This window comes from Thamnophis elegans, chromosome 9, assembly GCF_009769535.1.
Source record: "Thamnophis elegans isolate rThaEle1 chromosome 9, rThaEle1.pri, whole genome shotgun sequence".
NCBI lineage: Eukaryota > Metazoa > Chordata > Lepidosauria > Squamata > Colubridae > Thamnophis > Thamnophis elegans.
The window spans coordinates 7,568,103-7,585,782 of NC_045549.1; the positions used below are offsets into that span (position 1 = coordinate 7,568,103).

The 17,680-nt window shown below is 45.8% G+C and overlaps 1 protein-coding gene across 1 annotated transcript; it reads left to right on the plus strand.

Annotated features, from left to right (window-relative positions):
• Positions 1 to 5,861: 5,861 nt before the first annotated feature.
• Positions 5,862 to 14,581, plus strand: STBD1 (starch binding domain 1). The gene is made up of 2 exons (XM_032224322.1): positions 5,862 to 6,133; positions 13,455 to 14,581. Exons 1-2 carry the CDS (start codon positions 5,959 to 5,961, stop codon positions 14,201 to 14,203), a joined length of 924 nt encoding a protein of 307 aa, XP_032080213.1. The 5' UTR covers positions 5,862 to 5,958; the 3' UTR covers positions 14,204 to 14,581.
• Positions 14,582 to 17,680: the final 3,099 nt, after the last annotated feature.

Genomic DNA, 17,680 nt, shown 5'->3' on the forward strand with positions numbered 1-17,680 from the left:
TTCACGCTGGCGATGTTTAATAAAAAGTTTTTTCGTACCCCACCTTTATTATTTTCGCAAATAAGATGGCAAACCTATCCAACAAACCTTACTCTTCCTGTTTTCCCCACAAACTACTGTTAAAACTAAGTTCTTACAGCATTTCCGGATCCCTACGCATTCCTGTCAAACAGGCAACCAGTAATCAAAATATCAAATCCAGCACATGTTAACAGTGGTGTCCCTCAAAGCAGAATTCTGGCACCCACACTCTTTCTGCTTTACATTAATGACCTACGCCAGTGATGTCTAAACTTTTTTGGATCGTCTGCTAAAAGCGGGGGGAGCACAGGGGGGTCGTGCGCGGGCGTGCCACACCCATCATGCTATGCGCACGACCCCAGCGCACATGTCCACATGACCAGCGCTACCCACTTGCTTTTAGCGCACTTTTTTCAGAGGCTTTCTAGGAGCCTGGGGAGGGCAAAAACAGCCTCCCCCACCCCCATGCAGGCCCTCGGGAGGCTTCAGGAACTTCCCTAAAGCCTCCGGAAGGCGAAAAATAGCCCTACGGGCAACCCGGAAGTTCAGGATCGGTGACTTCCGTTTTTTTTTCATTTCATTTTTCATTTTCCCTTTATTTGTATGCCGCCCTTTTCCCTGGGGGGACTCAGGGCGGCTCACAGTTCAAAAAAGGGTGGGGGGGGGAGGACAAACAATGTTCCAACATGAAGACAATACAACATATTAAAAAGAAAACGCAACAGTCACACAATTCGAGTGGGGTTAGAATCTTAACCCCAGGCCAGCCGGGACAGCCAGATCTTTAGAGCGGCACGGAAGGACTGGAGGGTGGTGAGGGTCTGAATCTCCACGGGGAGTTCGTTCCAGAGGGTCGGAGCAGCCACCGAGAAGGCTCTCCTCCGGGTAGTTGCCAGTCTACACTGGCTGGATGATGGAATTCGGAGGAGGCCTAATCTATGCGATCGTATCGGTCTAGTGGAGGTAATCGGCAGTAGGCGGTCTCTCAAGTACCCAGGTCCAATACCATGAAGGGCTTTGTAGGTGATAAGTAGCACCTTGAAGCGCACCCGGAGATCAACAGGCAGCCAGTGCAGCTCGCGGAGGATAGGTGTTACGTGGGTTACGTACGTTTTGCTCATAGGGCCGTTTTTTTGCCCTTCGGAGCCTTCAGGGAAGCTTCCTGAAGCCTCCGGAGGGTGGAAGCCTCCAGAGGGCGAATAAAGGCCTTAAAAGACGGCCAAAGTCAGCTGCAGGGCCAATGGCTCCGCATGCCATTTGTGGCACATATGCCATAAGTTTGCCATCATGGACCTACACAATCATATTAAAAGCAACTGCATCCTCTTCGCCGATGATGCAAAATTATTCAACACCATTGACAATGCCGCTATCCTACAAAGTGACCTTGACCCAGGGGTGGGTTTCAGGCAGTTCGCGGCGGTCCCCACGAACCGGTTGGTCCGCGAACCCGGAAGTAAGTAACTTCCGGGAACGCCGAAGGATCCACCCGCCCACTCTCGTATCTTACCTGGTTTTGACGAGTTCTGCGCTTCCACACATGCGCAGAACGCATACAGCGCCTGCGTGATCCTCCAGGAGCAGCTGGAGCATCACACAGGCGCTAGTACGCATGCGTGCACTGCGCGCGTGCACGAGGGCGCCGCCGGCCCCGTTCCAACCGAAGCGGTTGGAATGGCATGAGAAACCCACCCCTGCCTTGACCATATATGTCTGAATGGTCACGCCATTGGCAACGCCAAATCTCAACTAATAAATGCCCTGTCCTACACATTGGCAAGCAAAAAAAAAATCAGAACACCAAATACAAGCTGGGAGGAAACGACCTCATAGACAACCCTCACTCTGTGAAGGACATAGGACTACTCATCTCAAATGATTTAAGCCCCAGAACCCACTGGAACAGCATTGCCAAAAAGGCATTAAGAGTTGTTAACCTAATCTTGCAAAGCGTGTTCTCCGGTAACATTGTGTTCCTAACTAGGGTATACAAAACCTTTGCCAGACCAATTCTCGAATACAGCTCGTCTGCCTGGAATCCACACTATATATTGGACAATATGATCGAATGGGTCCAGAGGTATTTCACGAGAAGAGTCCTCCACTCCTCTCCTCACAATAGAATCCCTTACGCCACCAGGCTCGAAATTTTGGGTTTGGACACCTGGAACTACGCCACCCACGGTCTGACCTAAACATAGGACACAAAATTATCTGCTACAAGATCCTACCTGTCAACGACTGCTTCGGCTTCCACCTCAATAATACACGGGCAAACAATCGATACAAACTCAAGGTAAACCGTTCCAAACTCGATTACAGAAAATACGACTTCAGCAACAGAGTGGTCAACGCTTGGAATGCTCTACCTGACTCTGTTGTTACATCCTCAACCCCCCCCCCATAGCTTCAACCTTAAACTGTCTACCGTGGACCTCACCCCATTCCTAAGAGGTCTGTAAGAGGGCGTGCATAAACACACCAGCGTGCCTTCCGTCCCTGTCCTACTGTCCCCATTTATTTGTATTTATTTCTTTCCTTCATGTCCATGTTTATATTTATACCTGCTATCTTGTACATGTTTGACAAACTAATAAATACAAATACATATTGATGTTATGCATGTCAAAAAAAACAACAACAATGTCAGGTGAGCTGAGAGACAGTGATTGGCCCAAAGTCACCAGCCAGCTTTTATGCCTAAGGCGGGACTCGAACTCATCCTCCCCTGTTGATTGGCTCAAAGTCACCCACCTTGGGCATGCCTTTCGACCTGATTGTCGCATAAATTCTACTTCGGTTTTTCTAATCCACCAGCAAAACTGACCCCTGGAATACTTCCGATCTTCTTTATACACCATTAGACAAGCCAGGTTGTAAGACCGTGGCAATTCCATGCAGAGCTGCCTTTAAAAAGGGCATAAATTGGGCACCCCAACATTCGGAGAAATCTATTAAGGATTTCTCCATCATGGTTGGGTGTTTAATGGGTTACCTAGAACATTCAGATCTTACCTGCAACGCTCCAGGTAGCCACGAGGGGGCAGCAAAGACATCCAGGCTCCTGCAACTGTCCTGTCTAGGGAGAGTCTCAGTCATCCAGGTCACGGTTGTCCCAAAGGTGCTTTTTTTTTCCAAAAGGAAATTTGACTTTCTGTTGTTTTTTTCCTTTGAAGACATTTTGCTTCTCATCCAAGAAGCTTCTTCAACTCTGATTGGATGATGGGGAGATGGAAGGATTTATACAAAGAATGCAATTGGCCAGCTGTCTGGAAGCCCTCTCTAAGTGATTTACAGAGTCAGCCTCTTGCCCCCAACAATCTGGGTCCTCATTTTACCCACCTCCGAAGGCTGGGAGGCAGAGTCAACCTTGGTATAGGTCAGTGATGGGCAACCTTTTTGGCGTGGTGTGTCAAAAATCGGCAAAAAATCGAGCATAACTCGCGTTGTGTGTCACTTCGACAAAAACATAATTTTGCGCAATTTATAGTTTAAACTACAAAAATGTATAATTGCAATATATAATTGTATTTAATAAACCAAAAACAAATTATTTAACATACCTGCTTAGTAACTTCTTTGTTCATCAGTCGATTTCGTATGTTGCCCTTGATATTATTGAACTTGTTTGGGGTGCCGTGAACCAGGGCTGTGGAGTCGGCTGCTTCCAGCTCCACGTCCTTATCAACATGCCGCTCCAGCCCGCCCCTGCTATGAATATTCCTAGTGACGCGAGGGCGAAGAATATGAATATTCATAGCGGGGGCGGGCCTGAGCGGCATGTTGATGAGGACGTGGAGCTGGAAGCAGCAGACTCCACAGCCCTGCCGTGAACTGAGATAAGTGTGGTGCGGTCGTAACCGACAGTCCCAGGAGTAGACTCTCTGTGCCGGCCTGACTGGAGAGAGGCGCGCACTGTTCCCGCGCTCCTCTCCTGCGGGTCCTCCCTCGCCGCGCTGATGACGTGTGTGCGCACGGCACGCATGCCTTACCAGCAGCCCCTGCGCTCAGAAAGGGGCGGCGGCGATACAGTAAGTGAGTGTGGGCGGGGGAGATCACACGTTCCCCCCCCCCCGTTCCTCCAGCACAGATTCTTTCATCCTCGGCGGCCGTGCAGGAGCCGAGGATGAATCGCATGAAATCCTGTGCGTGTCACCCCAAATGGCTACGCGTGTCAGCACTGACACGCGTGTCATAGGTTCGCCATCACTGGTATAGGTTCTCCTACTTGAGCAGGGGGATGGACTAGAAGACCTCCAAGGTCCCTTCCAGCTCTATTCTATTTTTTTTAAGTCTTCTATTCTTCTTCAACCCCTGGCTTAAGTTAAGCCTCCTTCCCCGGAGGAAGCCGCTGTGTTTTCCGCCCCTCTGTGAGTCCCTTTAAGCGGCTTAAATCCCCTCTGCCTTCAAGAACCACCTCTCGCTCCAAGGTTGCGCCTGGTCGTTAAAGAGCCAGCAATTTCGTCTCTAAATAAGGCAAAAGTTTCTTTTTTGCAGCTCTCCAATTGCCCTTTTTTGCCTCTACGGCACTGATTCCCCCCCCCCCCGGATTGGGGGCTTTGAAAAGAAATAAATGTACACATGGATATAAGATGTATTGTATATAAATTAGTAGGTATTTTAGATAAATTAATATATTAATAGACTATCATGTATAAAATATATGTATATATAGATATAAGATGTATTGTATATAAATTAGTAGAAATTGTATATAAATTAGTATATTAATAGACTATCATGTATAAAATATATGTATATATAGATATAAGATGTATTGTATATAAATTAGTAGAAATTGTATATAAATTAGTATATTAATAGACTATCATGTATAAAAAAATACATGTACACATATAGATATAAGATGTATTGTATATAAATTAGTAGGTATTGTAGATAATTATTAATAGACTATCATGTATAAAAGAAATATATGTATATATAGATATAAGATGTATTGCATATAAATTAGTAGGTATTTAAGATAAATTAGTAGTTATTGTAGATAATATATTAATAGACTATCATGTATAAAAGAAATATATGTATAGATAGATATAAGATGTATTGTATATAAATTAGTAGAAATTGTATATAAATTAGTATATTAATAGACTATCATGTATAAAAGAAATATATGTATATAGATATAAGATGTATATAAGATATATATTGTAGATAAATTAGTAGGTATTGTAGATAAATTAATATATTAATAGACTATCCTCTATAAAAGAAATATATGCACACATGTACGGACAAAAATAGTATAATGGAGATATCTACCGAAGTGGAAATGTTGCAGAATGATAATTGTGTTTAAAAAAACTAAAAAAAAATTCCCGTTCAATAAAAATATTTTTAAAGAAGAAGAAAAAAGTTGGGGAGAAGGGCAGGTTTGCGCGTGGGATTTAGCCTGCGCGTTTTTTTCCTCCCCTTCCCCTCCCCGTCTCCTCTTCGTACAGGACTCCTGCCTGAGCAGGGGGTTGGACTAGATGACCTCCAAGGTCCCTTCCAACCCTGTTACTGTTCGACGGGCGGGACGGCTTGCAAACCGTGTAAAAAGATCCGCGGTGGTTGCTTTCGCTTTGGGGGGCTGCAAAGTGGAAGGGGAGGCCGGGGAGCAGCCCGGCGGCCTCCAAAGTTTGCGCTCCGAGGATCGGAGCGCAAACTTTGGAGGCCGCCGGGCTGCTCCCCGGCCTCGCCTTTCCTTTTGCAGCCGGCCGCAATTCGGACTCTTCCCCTCGCGTCCGTGAGCCCAAGTGGCCGCCAGGCTCCTCCCCGGCCTGGGCAGGTGCCGGCCTGGCTCCCGTGTCCATATAAGGCGGCTGGGCGGGAGGGCGCGGCTCTGCTTCGCTCGGGCTCCGCGCTGCGCCCCGAGCGCCGGTTGCTGCTCCTGCTGCTGCTGCTGCTGCTGGTCGGGCCGCCGTGGCCATGGCGTGGCTGGGGGTGGAAGGCGAGGACGGCGGGCTCCTGGCCGGGCTGTGGCAGGCGTTGCTGGCCGCGGTGGCGGCCGCCTTCATGAGCTGGCTGTGGTTCGGGGGCGGCGGTGGTGAAGGGCAGCGGAAAAAGGCTGAGGAGCCCAAGGGGGACACGCGCGGAGCCCAAGGTACCGCCCGCCTGCCTTCCTCCCTCCCTTCCTTTTACCCCTTTTTTCCTTCCTTCCCTCATTCCTCCCTTTCCTTCCTTCTTTTCTTCCTCCCTTTTTTCCTTCCTTCTTTCCTCTCTCTCTCTCCCTCCCCCTTACCCCTTTTCCCTCCCTCCCTCCCTCATTCTTTCGTTTCTTTCCTCCCTTTTTTCTTCCTTCTTTTCTCCCTCTCTCCCTCCCTCATTCCTTCCTCCCTCCTTCCTTTTCTCCTCACTCCCTCATTCTTTCCTTTTTTCCTCCCTCTCTCCCTCCCTTTTTCCTTCTTTCCTCCCTCCCTCATTCCTTTCTTCTTCCCTTTTCCCCTCCTCTCTCCTTCCCTCCCTCATTCCTTCCTTCTTCCCTTTCCCCCTCCTCTCCCCTTCCCTCATTCCTTCCTTCCTTTTTCCCTTCCTCCTTCCCTCCTTCCTCTGCCTCCCGCATTCCTTCCTCCCTTTCCTTCCTTCTTTTCTTCCTTTTTTCTTCCTTCTTTCCTCTCTCCCTCCCTCTTACCCCTTTTTCCTCCCTCCCTCCCTCATTCTTTCGTTTCTTTCCTCCCTTTTTCTTCCTTCTTTTCTCCCTCTCTCCCTCCCTCATTCCTCCCTCCCTCCTTCCTTTTCTCCTCCCTCCCTCATTCTTTCCTTTTTTCCTCCCTCTCTCCCTCCCTTTTTCCTTCCTTCTTTCCTCCCTCCCTCATTCCTTCCTTCTTCCCTTTTCCCCTTTTCTCTCCTTCCCTCCTTCCTTTTCCCCTTTTCCCCCTCCTCTCTCCTTCCCTCCCTCCTTCCTTCCTTCTTCCCTTTCCCCCTCCTCTCCCCTTCCCTCATTTCTTCCTTCCTTTTTCCCTTCCTCCTTCCTTCTTTCCTCCTTCCTCTGCCTCCCCCATTCCTTCCTTCCTTTTCTTCCTTCTTTCTTTCCTCCCCTTTTCCTTTCTCTTCCTGTCTTCCTCCTTCTCTCCTTCCTCTTTTTCCTTCCTCCTTCTCTCCCTTCTTTTTCCTTCCTTCCTTTCTTTCCTCCCTTCCTCCATCTCTCATTCCTTCCTTTCTTCCTCCTCCTTCCCTTTTCCTTTCTTTTCTCCTTTATTTCCTTCCTTCCTTTTCCCTTCCCTCGCTCGTCACTTCAGTCCTTTCCCTTTCTGCCGCCCCGTTTCTTCTGGGATACAACACAGACTCCTGGAGCTGGAAGGGGACCCCTGGAGGTCTTCTAGTCCAACCCCCTGCTCTAGGCAGGAGACCCTCTATACACCACAGCATTCAAACGGTTCCCCGGCCTATTGTAGAAAACCCTCCAGCGAGGGAGCGCCCGCAACGCTTGTCAGCGCCTCAAAGAAGCGGCTGCTCGCCAGACCCGCCGGCGGCTTTCAGGCGTCTGAGGCCGGGGGGGGGGGGCGCCCGTAGAGCGTCCTGCGGGAGGGCTCCGGCCTCCCTCCCGGCCTTTATTTTGCTGCCCTTTCGCTCTGGCCAGCCTTGGGCCACAATTTGGCTCTTTAACCCTCGCCCCCCCACCCCTCCCGGCCAATTGTGTGGTGGTGGTGGTATCATCCGCTCCTCTTTTGCTTTGGAGAGGCACGAAGACCACTTTCACACGACGCCCCCCCCCTCCCCGCCCACCACACACAGACACACAGGCGAAAAGCCCTGCTAGAAATGTTGGTGCTAACCTTGGAATGGGGGGGATGTGGTGGGGTGTGAGTGTGTGGGGGGATGATCCCAGCCCGTTTACTACACAGTGCCAAATATAGAAATAGAACAAAGTTGGAAGGGACCTTGGAGGTCTTCTAGTCTAACCCCTTGCTTAGGCAGGAAACCCTGCACCGCTTCAGACAAATGGTTAGAATAGAATAGAATTAGAATAGACTAGAATATAGCAATAGAATAGTATAGAATAGAATAGGAGTTGGAAGGGACCTTGGAGGTCTTCTAGTCCAACCTCTTGCTTAGGCAGGAAACGCTACACCACTTCAGACAAATGGTTAGAATAGAATCAAATTAGAATAGATTAGAATAGAATAGAATAGAATAGAATAGAATATAGCAATAGAATAGAAATAGAATAGAATATAGCAATAGAATAGAATAGAATATAGCAATAGAATGGAATAGAATAGCAGTTGGAAGGGACCTTGGAGGTCTTCTAGTCCAACCCCTTGCTTAGGCAGGAAATGCTACACCACTTCAGACAAATGGTTAGAATAGAATCAAATTAGAATAGATTAGATTAGAATAGAATAGAATATAGCAATAGAATAGAAATAGAATAGAATATAGCAATAGAATAGAATAGAATATAGCAATAGAATGGAATAGAATAGCAGTTGGAAGGGACCTTGGAGGTCTTCTAGTCCAACCCCTTGCTTAGGCAGGAAATGCTACACCACTTCAGACAAATGGTTAGAATAGAATAGAATTAGAATAGACTAGAATATAGCAATAGAATAGAAATAGAATAGAATATAGCAATAGAATAGAATATAGCAATAGAATGGAATAGAATAGCAGTTGGAAGGGACCTTGGAGGTCTTCTAGTCCAGCCCCCCCCCCCCCCCCGCTTAGGCAGGAAACCCTACACCACTTCAGACAAATGGTTAGAATAGAATAGAATTAGAATAGACTAGAATATAGCAATAGAATAGAAATAGAATAGAATATAGCAATAGAATAGAATATAGCAATAGAATGGAATAGAATAGCAGTTGGAAGGGACCTTGGAGGTCTTCTAGTCCAGCCCCCCCCCCCCCCCGCTTAGGCAGGAAACCCTACACCACTTCAGACAAATGGTTGTCCAACATCTTTAAAACTTCCAGTGTGATGAAAAAAAAAAAATGGAGGGGTGCCTTGTGTGAATGCAGCCAGAATGAGCTAAAGCACCCAAGAGGTATATAAGTCTTAACTCTTTAAGAAGTGCTATTGCTATTAAACCATTTTAAGCATCCATTTTTAAAGGGGGGAGGGGGGGGAGTAGGTTGGGGAAACGGGGCTGCGTTGCCGAAATCTCTGTTGGTAATAAAATCAATGCAGTCCCAGAGGGCAAAATAACTTCTGTAAAGTTAGTTCCTCAACATATTTCATAATAGTTAACTGATTCAGTATATGAAAGAGGGGGGGGGGGTGGCCTTAATAATCACCGTGGGACTCTAGCCAGAAACATGTTGGCTCATCCAGCCCTTGCACTGCCCCATTTCTGCACGTACACAACCTACTCTTGTGCAAGCTTGCAGGCTCCTACTGTATTTCTCCTTGCACCTCCTCTACTCCTTCACAACTGCTCCTCTTCCTTCTGCAGTGCCTTTTTTTTTTTGGAGCCCCCCCCCCAAGTTCTTTGATAAGGGTAATATTGCGGGCGGTGCTTGTGGGAACATTTGGATCGTGGGAACGTTTGCAACCTTGCCCGTGGTTAAGCTGCGGCTGGCATTTTGTAGAAAATTGGCGTGGGAAAGAGAGAAAAATTGCAGGCAGATATTAGTTGCGTGCTTTTTTAAACATCTCCCAGCTCTGTTGCACAGCATTGTGCATTTGAATTAACGCCCGTATCTTTAAAAGTGCATGCGGATAAGGTGTATGTAAGTGAAACTGTAGACCACTCTATAAAGCCTTAGTAGGGCCACCCCTAGGATACTGCATCCAGTTTTGGTCACCACACTATTAAAAAAAAGATGTGGAGACTCTAGAAAGAATGTAGAGAAGAGCAACAATGAGGACTAGGGGACTAGAGGCTAAAACAAATGAAGAACGGTTGCAGGAACTGGGCATGGCTAGTCAAGTGAAGAGAAGGACCAGGGGAGACAGGATAGCAGTCTTCCAATATTTGAGGGGCTGCCACAGAGAGGAGGGGGTCAAGCTATTTTGAGTGGGTTGGATTAGATGACCTACAAGATCCCTTCCAACTCCGTTAATCTGTTTATGACTCTTTTGTCATAAGGAAGGTGAACCTGTATTCATACAACCAATTTATTCAGTCCAAAATTATCCAGCTAAACAAAGAGATGTCAACAATAGGAAAATGCAGGAAAATAATGATTATAATTGTGCAATGATTTGGAAGCTTTAATCCAATGCTCCTTGTTATTTGTTGATGTTTTTGGTGGCCCGTATTTAATTAAGCAGATAAGCTTTGCCTACATCAGGGGTAGTCAACCTTTTTATACCTACCGCCCACTTTTGTATCTCTGTTAGTAGTAAAATTTTCTAACCGCCCACCGGTTCCACAGTAATGGTGATTTATAAAGTAGGGAAGTAACTTTACTTTATAAAATTTATAAAGCAGAGTTACAGCAAACCCCTACCGCCCACCATGAAAGCTGGAACACCCATTAGTGGGAGGTAGGGATCAGGCGGACTACCACTGGCCTACATGAGCCGAGGTGGCGCAGTGGTTAGGGTGCAGCAGTGCAAGCCACTTCAGCTGACTGTTATCTGCAGTTCAGCGGTTCTAAGGCTCAAGGTTGACTCAGCCTTCCATCCTTCCGAGGTGGGTGAAATGAGGACCCAGACTGTGGGGGCGATATGCTGACTCTGTAAACCGCTTAGAGAGGGCTGAAAGCCCTATGAAGCGGTATATAAGTCTAACTGCTATTGCTATTGCTATTGCTACATGCTACTTAAGTCACTATCAACCATAAAAGGAATTGATAGAATAGATAGAATTGATAGGACTGCCATCTTCAGAAACGGTGTAGAGTCTCCTGCTTGGCCAGTGCTGAGGTTGGACTAGATGACCTACAAGGTCCCTTCCACAACTCTGTTATTCTACTCTTATTCGATTTCATGTCACTAGCCAAGCTTGGCAACTTTTAAGTCCTGAGGACTTCAACTCCCAGAATTCCACGGCTGGGGAATTCTGGGAGTTGGAAATCCACAAGTCTTAAACATTGCTGGGATCGGACAGCCCCGTTTTAGAGCAAGAGATATTGCTTGCTCTTGGTAATCAAAGAAGATGGGATGGCATCGAATCGGGCAGCTAGAATGCCAATTCAGTGGCGCCTGGGCCGGATTCTTACAGCTATAGAAGGGCAACTATGTGAAGTATCGTCTTAGACCTTTGCACGGATTGCGGTGCACAGTTCTACAGGCCCCACAGGAATCCGTGGCATTTGGGCTTGTGTTTGCCTAATATATGGACAGGCCATGCAAAACCGCCCTTCGGCTATTTTTAGCTCCCTTGTGCCAGTGCCCTGCTAACCGTTCTGCTTATTCATTGGCAGAGCCCAAACGAGAGCCTTTGCTCTTAAAAATTGAACAGAGCTCAAATCAATCAGTTTTGCAAGAAGTAACAGCGGGAGAAAGAAAGAAAAAAACGAACGCTTCTTGCAAAGTTAAAAATAAATGGAGCCAAGGGGAAAAAGTCCAGAACTGGAAATGAACTGCTGAAAATAACTCTTTTAGTAAAGATAGTAGTTGCTTGTGATTGAATTGCTTGCAATGATTATAATTATTATTTTTGGCCATGGCTGAGCTTGTCATTTGGGAACCAACTCGGCAAAAGGAGCTGGGTGGGAAAGGGTGGGTGGGTGGGTGAGGTCTGAATTAAAACAATGGACAACAATTTATTGGCCTTTCAGCTACGGTGAAGCCTTAAATTCACAATAGATTCTCCTTTGCCAGCTGGCTTGGAGTACCGCCTGGCATCCAGCAGGAAAATCCCAGAAAGGAAGGTGTGGAATTATAACAGCTCTTTGAGAGGGCTGGTGGCATTTGCTAGACTATTTTTGCAGTTTTTTTTTTCCTGTATGCTAGTTTAGTTTCCATCTTGCAGTTTTAATCAGATCCAGAAAATAGCAGTGAATTGCTATTGCTTGCTCACTGCTGTGCAGTCAAGAAGTACCTTATCTGGAAACAATTCCCAAGGACTTTATATCATTCTTTTATATATATTCTTACATATATATCCATATCGATCTATCCATCTATCCATCTATCCATCCATCCATCTATATGAATAGAACAGAATAACAGTTGGAAGGGACCTTGGAGGTCTTCTAGTCCAACCCCCTGCCTAGGCAGGAAATCCTATACCATTTCAGACAAATGGCTATCTAACATCTTAAAAACTTCCAGAGTTGGGGCATTCACAACTTCTGGAGGGAAGCTGTTCCACTGATTAATTGTTCTCACTGTCAGGAAATTTCTCCTCAGTTCTAAGTTGCTTCTCCCCTTGATTAATTTCCACCCATTGCTTCTTGTTTCTACCTCAGGTGTGTGTATGTGTATATATATATATATATATATATATATATATATATATATATATATATATATATATATATATATATATATATATATATATATATATATATATATATATATATATACACACACACACCTGAGGGTAGAAACGAGAAGCAGTGGGTGGAAATTAATATTATATATATGTGTGTGTGTGTGTGTATACACATATATACAGACACACATGCATATGTTTACATATATGTGTGGTTGTGGGTGGGTTGATGGGGGTGGAGGGGACGCGGTGGCTCAGTGGCTAAGACGCTGAGCTTGTCAATCAGATAGGTCGGCAGTTTGGTGGTTCGAATCCCTAATGCCGCGTAACGGAGTGAGCTCCCGTTCCTTGTCCCAGCTTCTACCAACCAGCAGTTCGAAAGCATGTAAAAATGCAAGTAGAAAAATAGGAAACACCTTTGGTGGGAAGGGAACAGCACTCAGTGCGCCTTTGGTGTTTAGTCATGCCGGCCACATGACCACGAAGCTTCTTGGGTGAGAAGCGAAATGTTTTCAAAGAGAAAACCAAGGAAGTCCAGTTGTCTTTTGGGAAAAGTATCTTTGGGGTTCACCCAAGCATTTACAGCGCATTTACATTCCACAGATTAAATTAAAAAAAGATCAAAAGGGGCTGAAAATCAGGTAGGGACACCTGGTGAGGATTTTGCCGCTAGACTCTTGTCGATCCCAATTGCCACCGAGCACAAAAGCCACATTTTTTTTGTTGAAGAATTCCATGTCGGGAGAACAAATACAGTTTTTGTGGGATTAAATCATCAGCAAGGAACATTTCCCTCACTTTAAAGAGTCATGGTCAGGGGTGAAATCCAGCAGGTTCTGGAGAACCGGTATTGGAAATTTTGAGTAGTTCAGAGAGCCGGTAAATACCACCTCTGGCTGGCCTCAGAGCAGGGTGGGGATGGAGATTTTGCAGTATCCTCCCCCTGCCATGCCCACCAAGCCACGCCCACAGAACCGTTAGTAAAAACATTTGAATTTCACCACTGGTCGTGGTGTGGTGGAGATGTGCAAAATTACATATATGAGGAACGTAGGACTCAGTTTTCATGGCTAACAATATCCTTTCTGTTTAGACGCATCTCAGAGAACCGGTGACGGTGTCCTTTCGCAAACAAAACACACAGCAAATGTGTCCAGCCCACAGGAGCCCCTGGAGAACCATGTCACACCCTCAGGAGACCATCACACCCCTGACGGTTTCATACAGCCTCCTGAAATAGAAACCGTGGTCAAAGACCGTATCATCCCGTTCATGAACTATTCAGAATATCTAAGGAGCGAAGCATCCAATCACCCCAACACAACACCCGAACCGCCCCAAATCCATGAAGCGGAAGCCCGTGAGGAGAGAACGTCAGCTGAAGTAGACAACTCTGGCGATAAACCTGAGGAGAAACTCAACCAAGACCCGCGTCCAGAAACACTGGATGCTGAAGACGTTGAGGCCGCCAAGAAACCTTGCGCGGACGACGCTGGCAACAAGGAGGTGGAGCAAGGGAAGAGAATTGCGGCCGTGACCCCCATGCCCCAGACTGTCCACGTGGTCTTCCGTGTCCACTACATCACTCGTTTGGAAGCCCAGCAGATCGCCATCACGGGTGACCACGAGTGTCTGGGCCAGTGGCGCCATTATATACCCCTCAGGTGTGACAAAGATGGCTTCTGGTCAGACTCCGTGGTTCTCCCGTTTGATACCAGCGTTGAGTGGAAGTTCGTCTTGGTGGAGAGTGGCAAGGTGGTGCGATGGGAAGAGTGCGCCAACCGAAGGCTAGTAACTAAACACGAAGATCAGATGGCTCATAAGTGCTGGGGGTATCACTGAACAGAAGGAGTACATTTCTCTGCCTTTACTTAGCGCTATTTTAGTACTCCTCCATGCTGTGTGTTTAACTAGGACTGCCTCATAGCCAGTCTTTCTCCCATTAGGCTAGGCTTTAAGATAGAAACGCATTCTTCAAATGAAATCAAACCCAGGATTCCCTAATAGCAAGCAGGTTAGGGGCCCTAGTGGCCAATGCTTCAAAATAAAACATTTTCAACTCTCAAGTTGACATTTGTATGGTGTGAAGAGACAGGCGTGTGAATCCGGGACGCCGGACATAAGAAAAAGATCGTTCAACTGTCCTGTAACTGTTTTAAAAACATTCTTAGTTTATGATGACTGCATCCGAAAGAAATAAAGATGGACTTTTTACAATGATGGCTGTGCCTTTATATATATATTTTTAACCTGTAAAAGTAAAACCCTTTATGGGATTCAAACATTTTCATATCAAAATATATATACCGTATTTTTCGGAGTATAAGACGCACCGGAGTATAAGATGCACTAAGATTTTGAAGAGGCAATTTTTTTAAAAAAGTTTTTGCACTCTGGAGGCCTCCCAAAAATGGCCCATTTTTTGCAAAAAGAGGTCCGTTTTTTTTCCAAAAAAGGGCATGAATAGCCTTTAGGAGGCTTGTAGAATGCTCCTGGGGGGTGGGGTGGGGCCAAAGATGAGCAAAAAACAGCCCATTTTTCGTCAAAAGAAGGGCAAGCATAGCCTTATAGAGTGCTTGGGGCAGGGAGGGGGGCAAAATTGAGCAAAAAATGGCCTGTTTTTTGCTCGTTTCTGCCCTCCCCAGCCCCTAGGAGCACTCTGAAAGCCTCCTAAAGGCTATGCACGGCCATTTTGGTGAAGGGGGCGGGGTTTCAGGAGGCAAAAAAATGCTGTATTCAGTGTATAAGATGCACCCAGATTTTCAGCCTCTTTTTTGAGGGGAAAAGGGTGCGTCTTATACTCCGAAAAATACGGTAATGCAAAAATGCAAACAAAATGAAGATAATGGATAAGTAAGGGAGGGAAAGGGGAAAGAGAGAAAAATGCAGGGAGAAAGGAAAGGAAAGGAAAGGAAAAGCATTGACTTCAGGCTCCTGTTTGGTATAGTAGAATATTAATAACATAAAACCTCAACTTTTGCCTCTTATATGATAATGTATACTAGCATTTCTACAACAACAAACCTAGTTAATCTGCAAAACCCAACATCAAAAGTTTCATTCCCCCCACTCCCACCTCAAGCACAAAGTCCAACATTGGTTTCCAAGTACAAGATAGCTGGCCTTTATATTTTGGGTACTAAAAAGGGGGTGGTCTTGATTTAACTGCATTTTACCTGGGAGACCCTCCCTCTAAGCATCGCTGGAGGACACATATATCTGCAACTCGCTTGATTTTGGAAAAAGCTGCCCTTTGCCACGTCTGTCCTGTGCCCAGCACAGGCATGATATTGATTCATTAAAATAGAACATGTATAAAAGAGGCAGAAAATTCAGCTGCCACTGTTTTAATACTATTTTTCACAATTGGGTTGCCAGTTCCTGGTTTTCTTATTGAAAAGGTTAGGTGGAATGACGATTAAGCAAAAATACTGTAATAAAGTTAAATAACTTTATTACAATTACACAAATACTGTAATCAAGTTAAAGTTAACCTGGATGTATTTTTAAAATACTGAGTTTCTAAAAAAAATAACCTGGCTAATGCAATTATCTATACAAGGATGTTAGTTTACGGTTAATCATTATAATGGATCCATGCCCTCTGGAAAATACAAAGGGAAAAAGATCTTCCTTTACTTCAGTGTAAGTAAAAAAGTTAAATTGATCCTAAAAATATAGGATTGCAATTTGGGGGGAAAAAACTAAGATTCTATACATGTATTTAGTAACTATATGATCTTTATACTTGTTATTTGAATTAACATGAATGGGAACTATGCGAATGATTGAAATCACTTCCCTGAAATTGCTTTTTTTATATTAAAAAAATGCAATTGCCAAAATCTAAACTAGGCCTTACTTGAAATTCCTGATTAGGAATTTCCCTCAAATATTGGAAGACTCCTATTCTGTCACCCCTAGTCCTTCTCTTAAACTGCATGTACCCAATTCCTGCAACTGTTCTTCATATGATTTAGCCGTCAGTACCCTAATCATCTTTATTGCTTTTTGCACTTCTAATGTCACTAATAACGGTTTTAATATATTAACAAGTATTAACATTTTTTTAAAATTAGGGTTGAATACTAATAATCTCTTTAAATATAAAATAGGGGGGCCAGAACTGAAAAAGAGTTCTGTTTATATGTTTATTTGTTACTAAAATGTCAATAAGGGGTCAGTTTTGTGTTTTGTAAATGAAATTCAAGACATGTCTGGAGAGTATTAACTCAGTGGTGCGATTCAGCCGTTCGGGCTGGTTCAGGCGAACCAGTTGTTAAATTGCTGGCTGGCCCCACCCTTCTTGCTCCTGCTCTTTCCAGGAGTCCCCACGCAGCCTGTTTTTGCTCCCAGGAGGCTTCGGGGAGGCCTACTAGGCCCAAAAGGGGCGCGGGTGGCCAAGTGCTGCCTGTCACACTCCCTGGCGACACCCATCATGGCCACCCAGCTCGACATTAGGGCAGAGAACCGGTTGTTAAATTGCTGGCTGGCCCCACCCTTCCGCCCTGCTCCTTCCAGGAGTCCCCACGCAGCCTGTTTTTGCTCCCAGGAGGCTTCAGGGAGGTCTACTAGGCCCAAAAGGGGCGCGGGTGGCCAAGTGCTGCCTGTCACAGTCCCTGGCGACACCCACCATGGCCACCCAGCTCGAAATTAGGGCAGAGAAACGGTTGTTAAATTGCTGGCTGGCCCCACCCTTCCTGCCCTGCTCTTTCCAGGAGTCCCCACGCAGCCTGTTTTTGCTCCCAGGAGACTTCAGAGAGGCCTACTAGGCCCAAAAGGGGCGCAGGTGGCCAAGTGCTGCCTGTCACACTCCCTGGTGACACCCATCATGGCCACCCAGCTGGACATTAGGTCAGAGAACCGGTTGTTAAATTATTTGACTCCCACCACTATATTAACTATTGTTTAGCTGATTTAAGCAGACCCCATATCTTTCGTTTGAACAGCTCAAAGCCTGGTTCTTCGGGAAATGATTCTTGTACTGTACTGACAGGTCGGGAACTTACTCTCAACTTTTACGATACAGAACTTAGCAGGGAGCAGCAGAACGGAAGCTCAACCTTTGTCTCAGAATGGTGCACACACAAGTAACACAACCCTTCCCTTACATAGCCCATAGCTTGGTAATGATCTGACCCTAAACTTCCTTTGAAGACATGAGTCATAGAGTCCAGATTTCTTTTGCAGTTGTGAAGGATCATATAAGCCAAAGGTGGCGAACCGTTTCGGCGTTGAGTGCCCTAACCAGAACACACATGGGCATGCCAGAGCGCTGCAAACCCAAAGACCAGCTGGGTGGTGTGCATGCGCATGTCA

What these genes read in the sequence shown, in the direction of transcription:
- STBD1 (XM_032224322.1), top strand. Translation starts at nt 5,959, where the DNA reads ATGGCGTGGCTGGGGGTGGAAGGCGAGGACGGCGGGCTCCTGGCCGGG. An exon ending in GGACACGCGCGGAGCCCAAG is followed by an intron (nt 6,134 to 13,454) that starts GTACCGCCCGCC and finishes CTTTCTGTTTAG; the next exon opens with ACGCATCTCAGAGAACCGGT.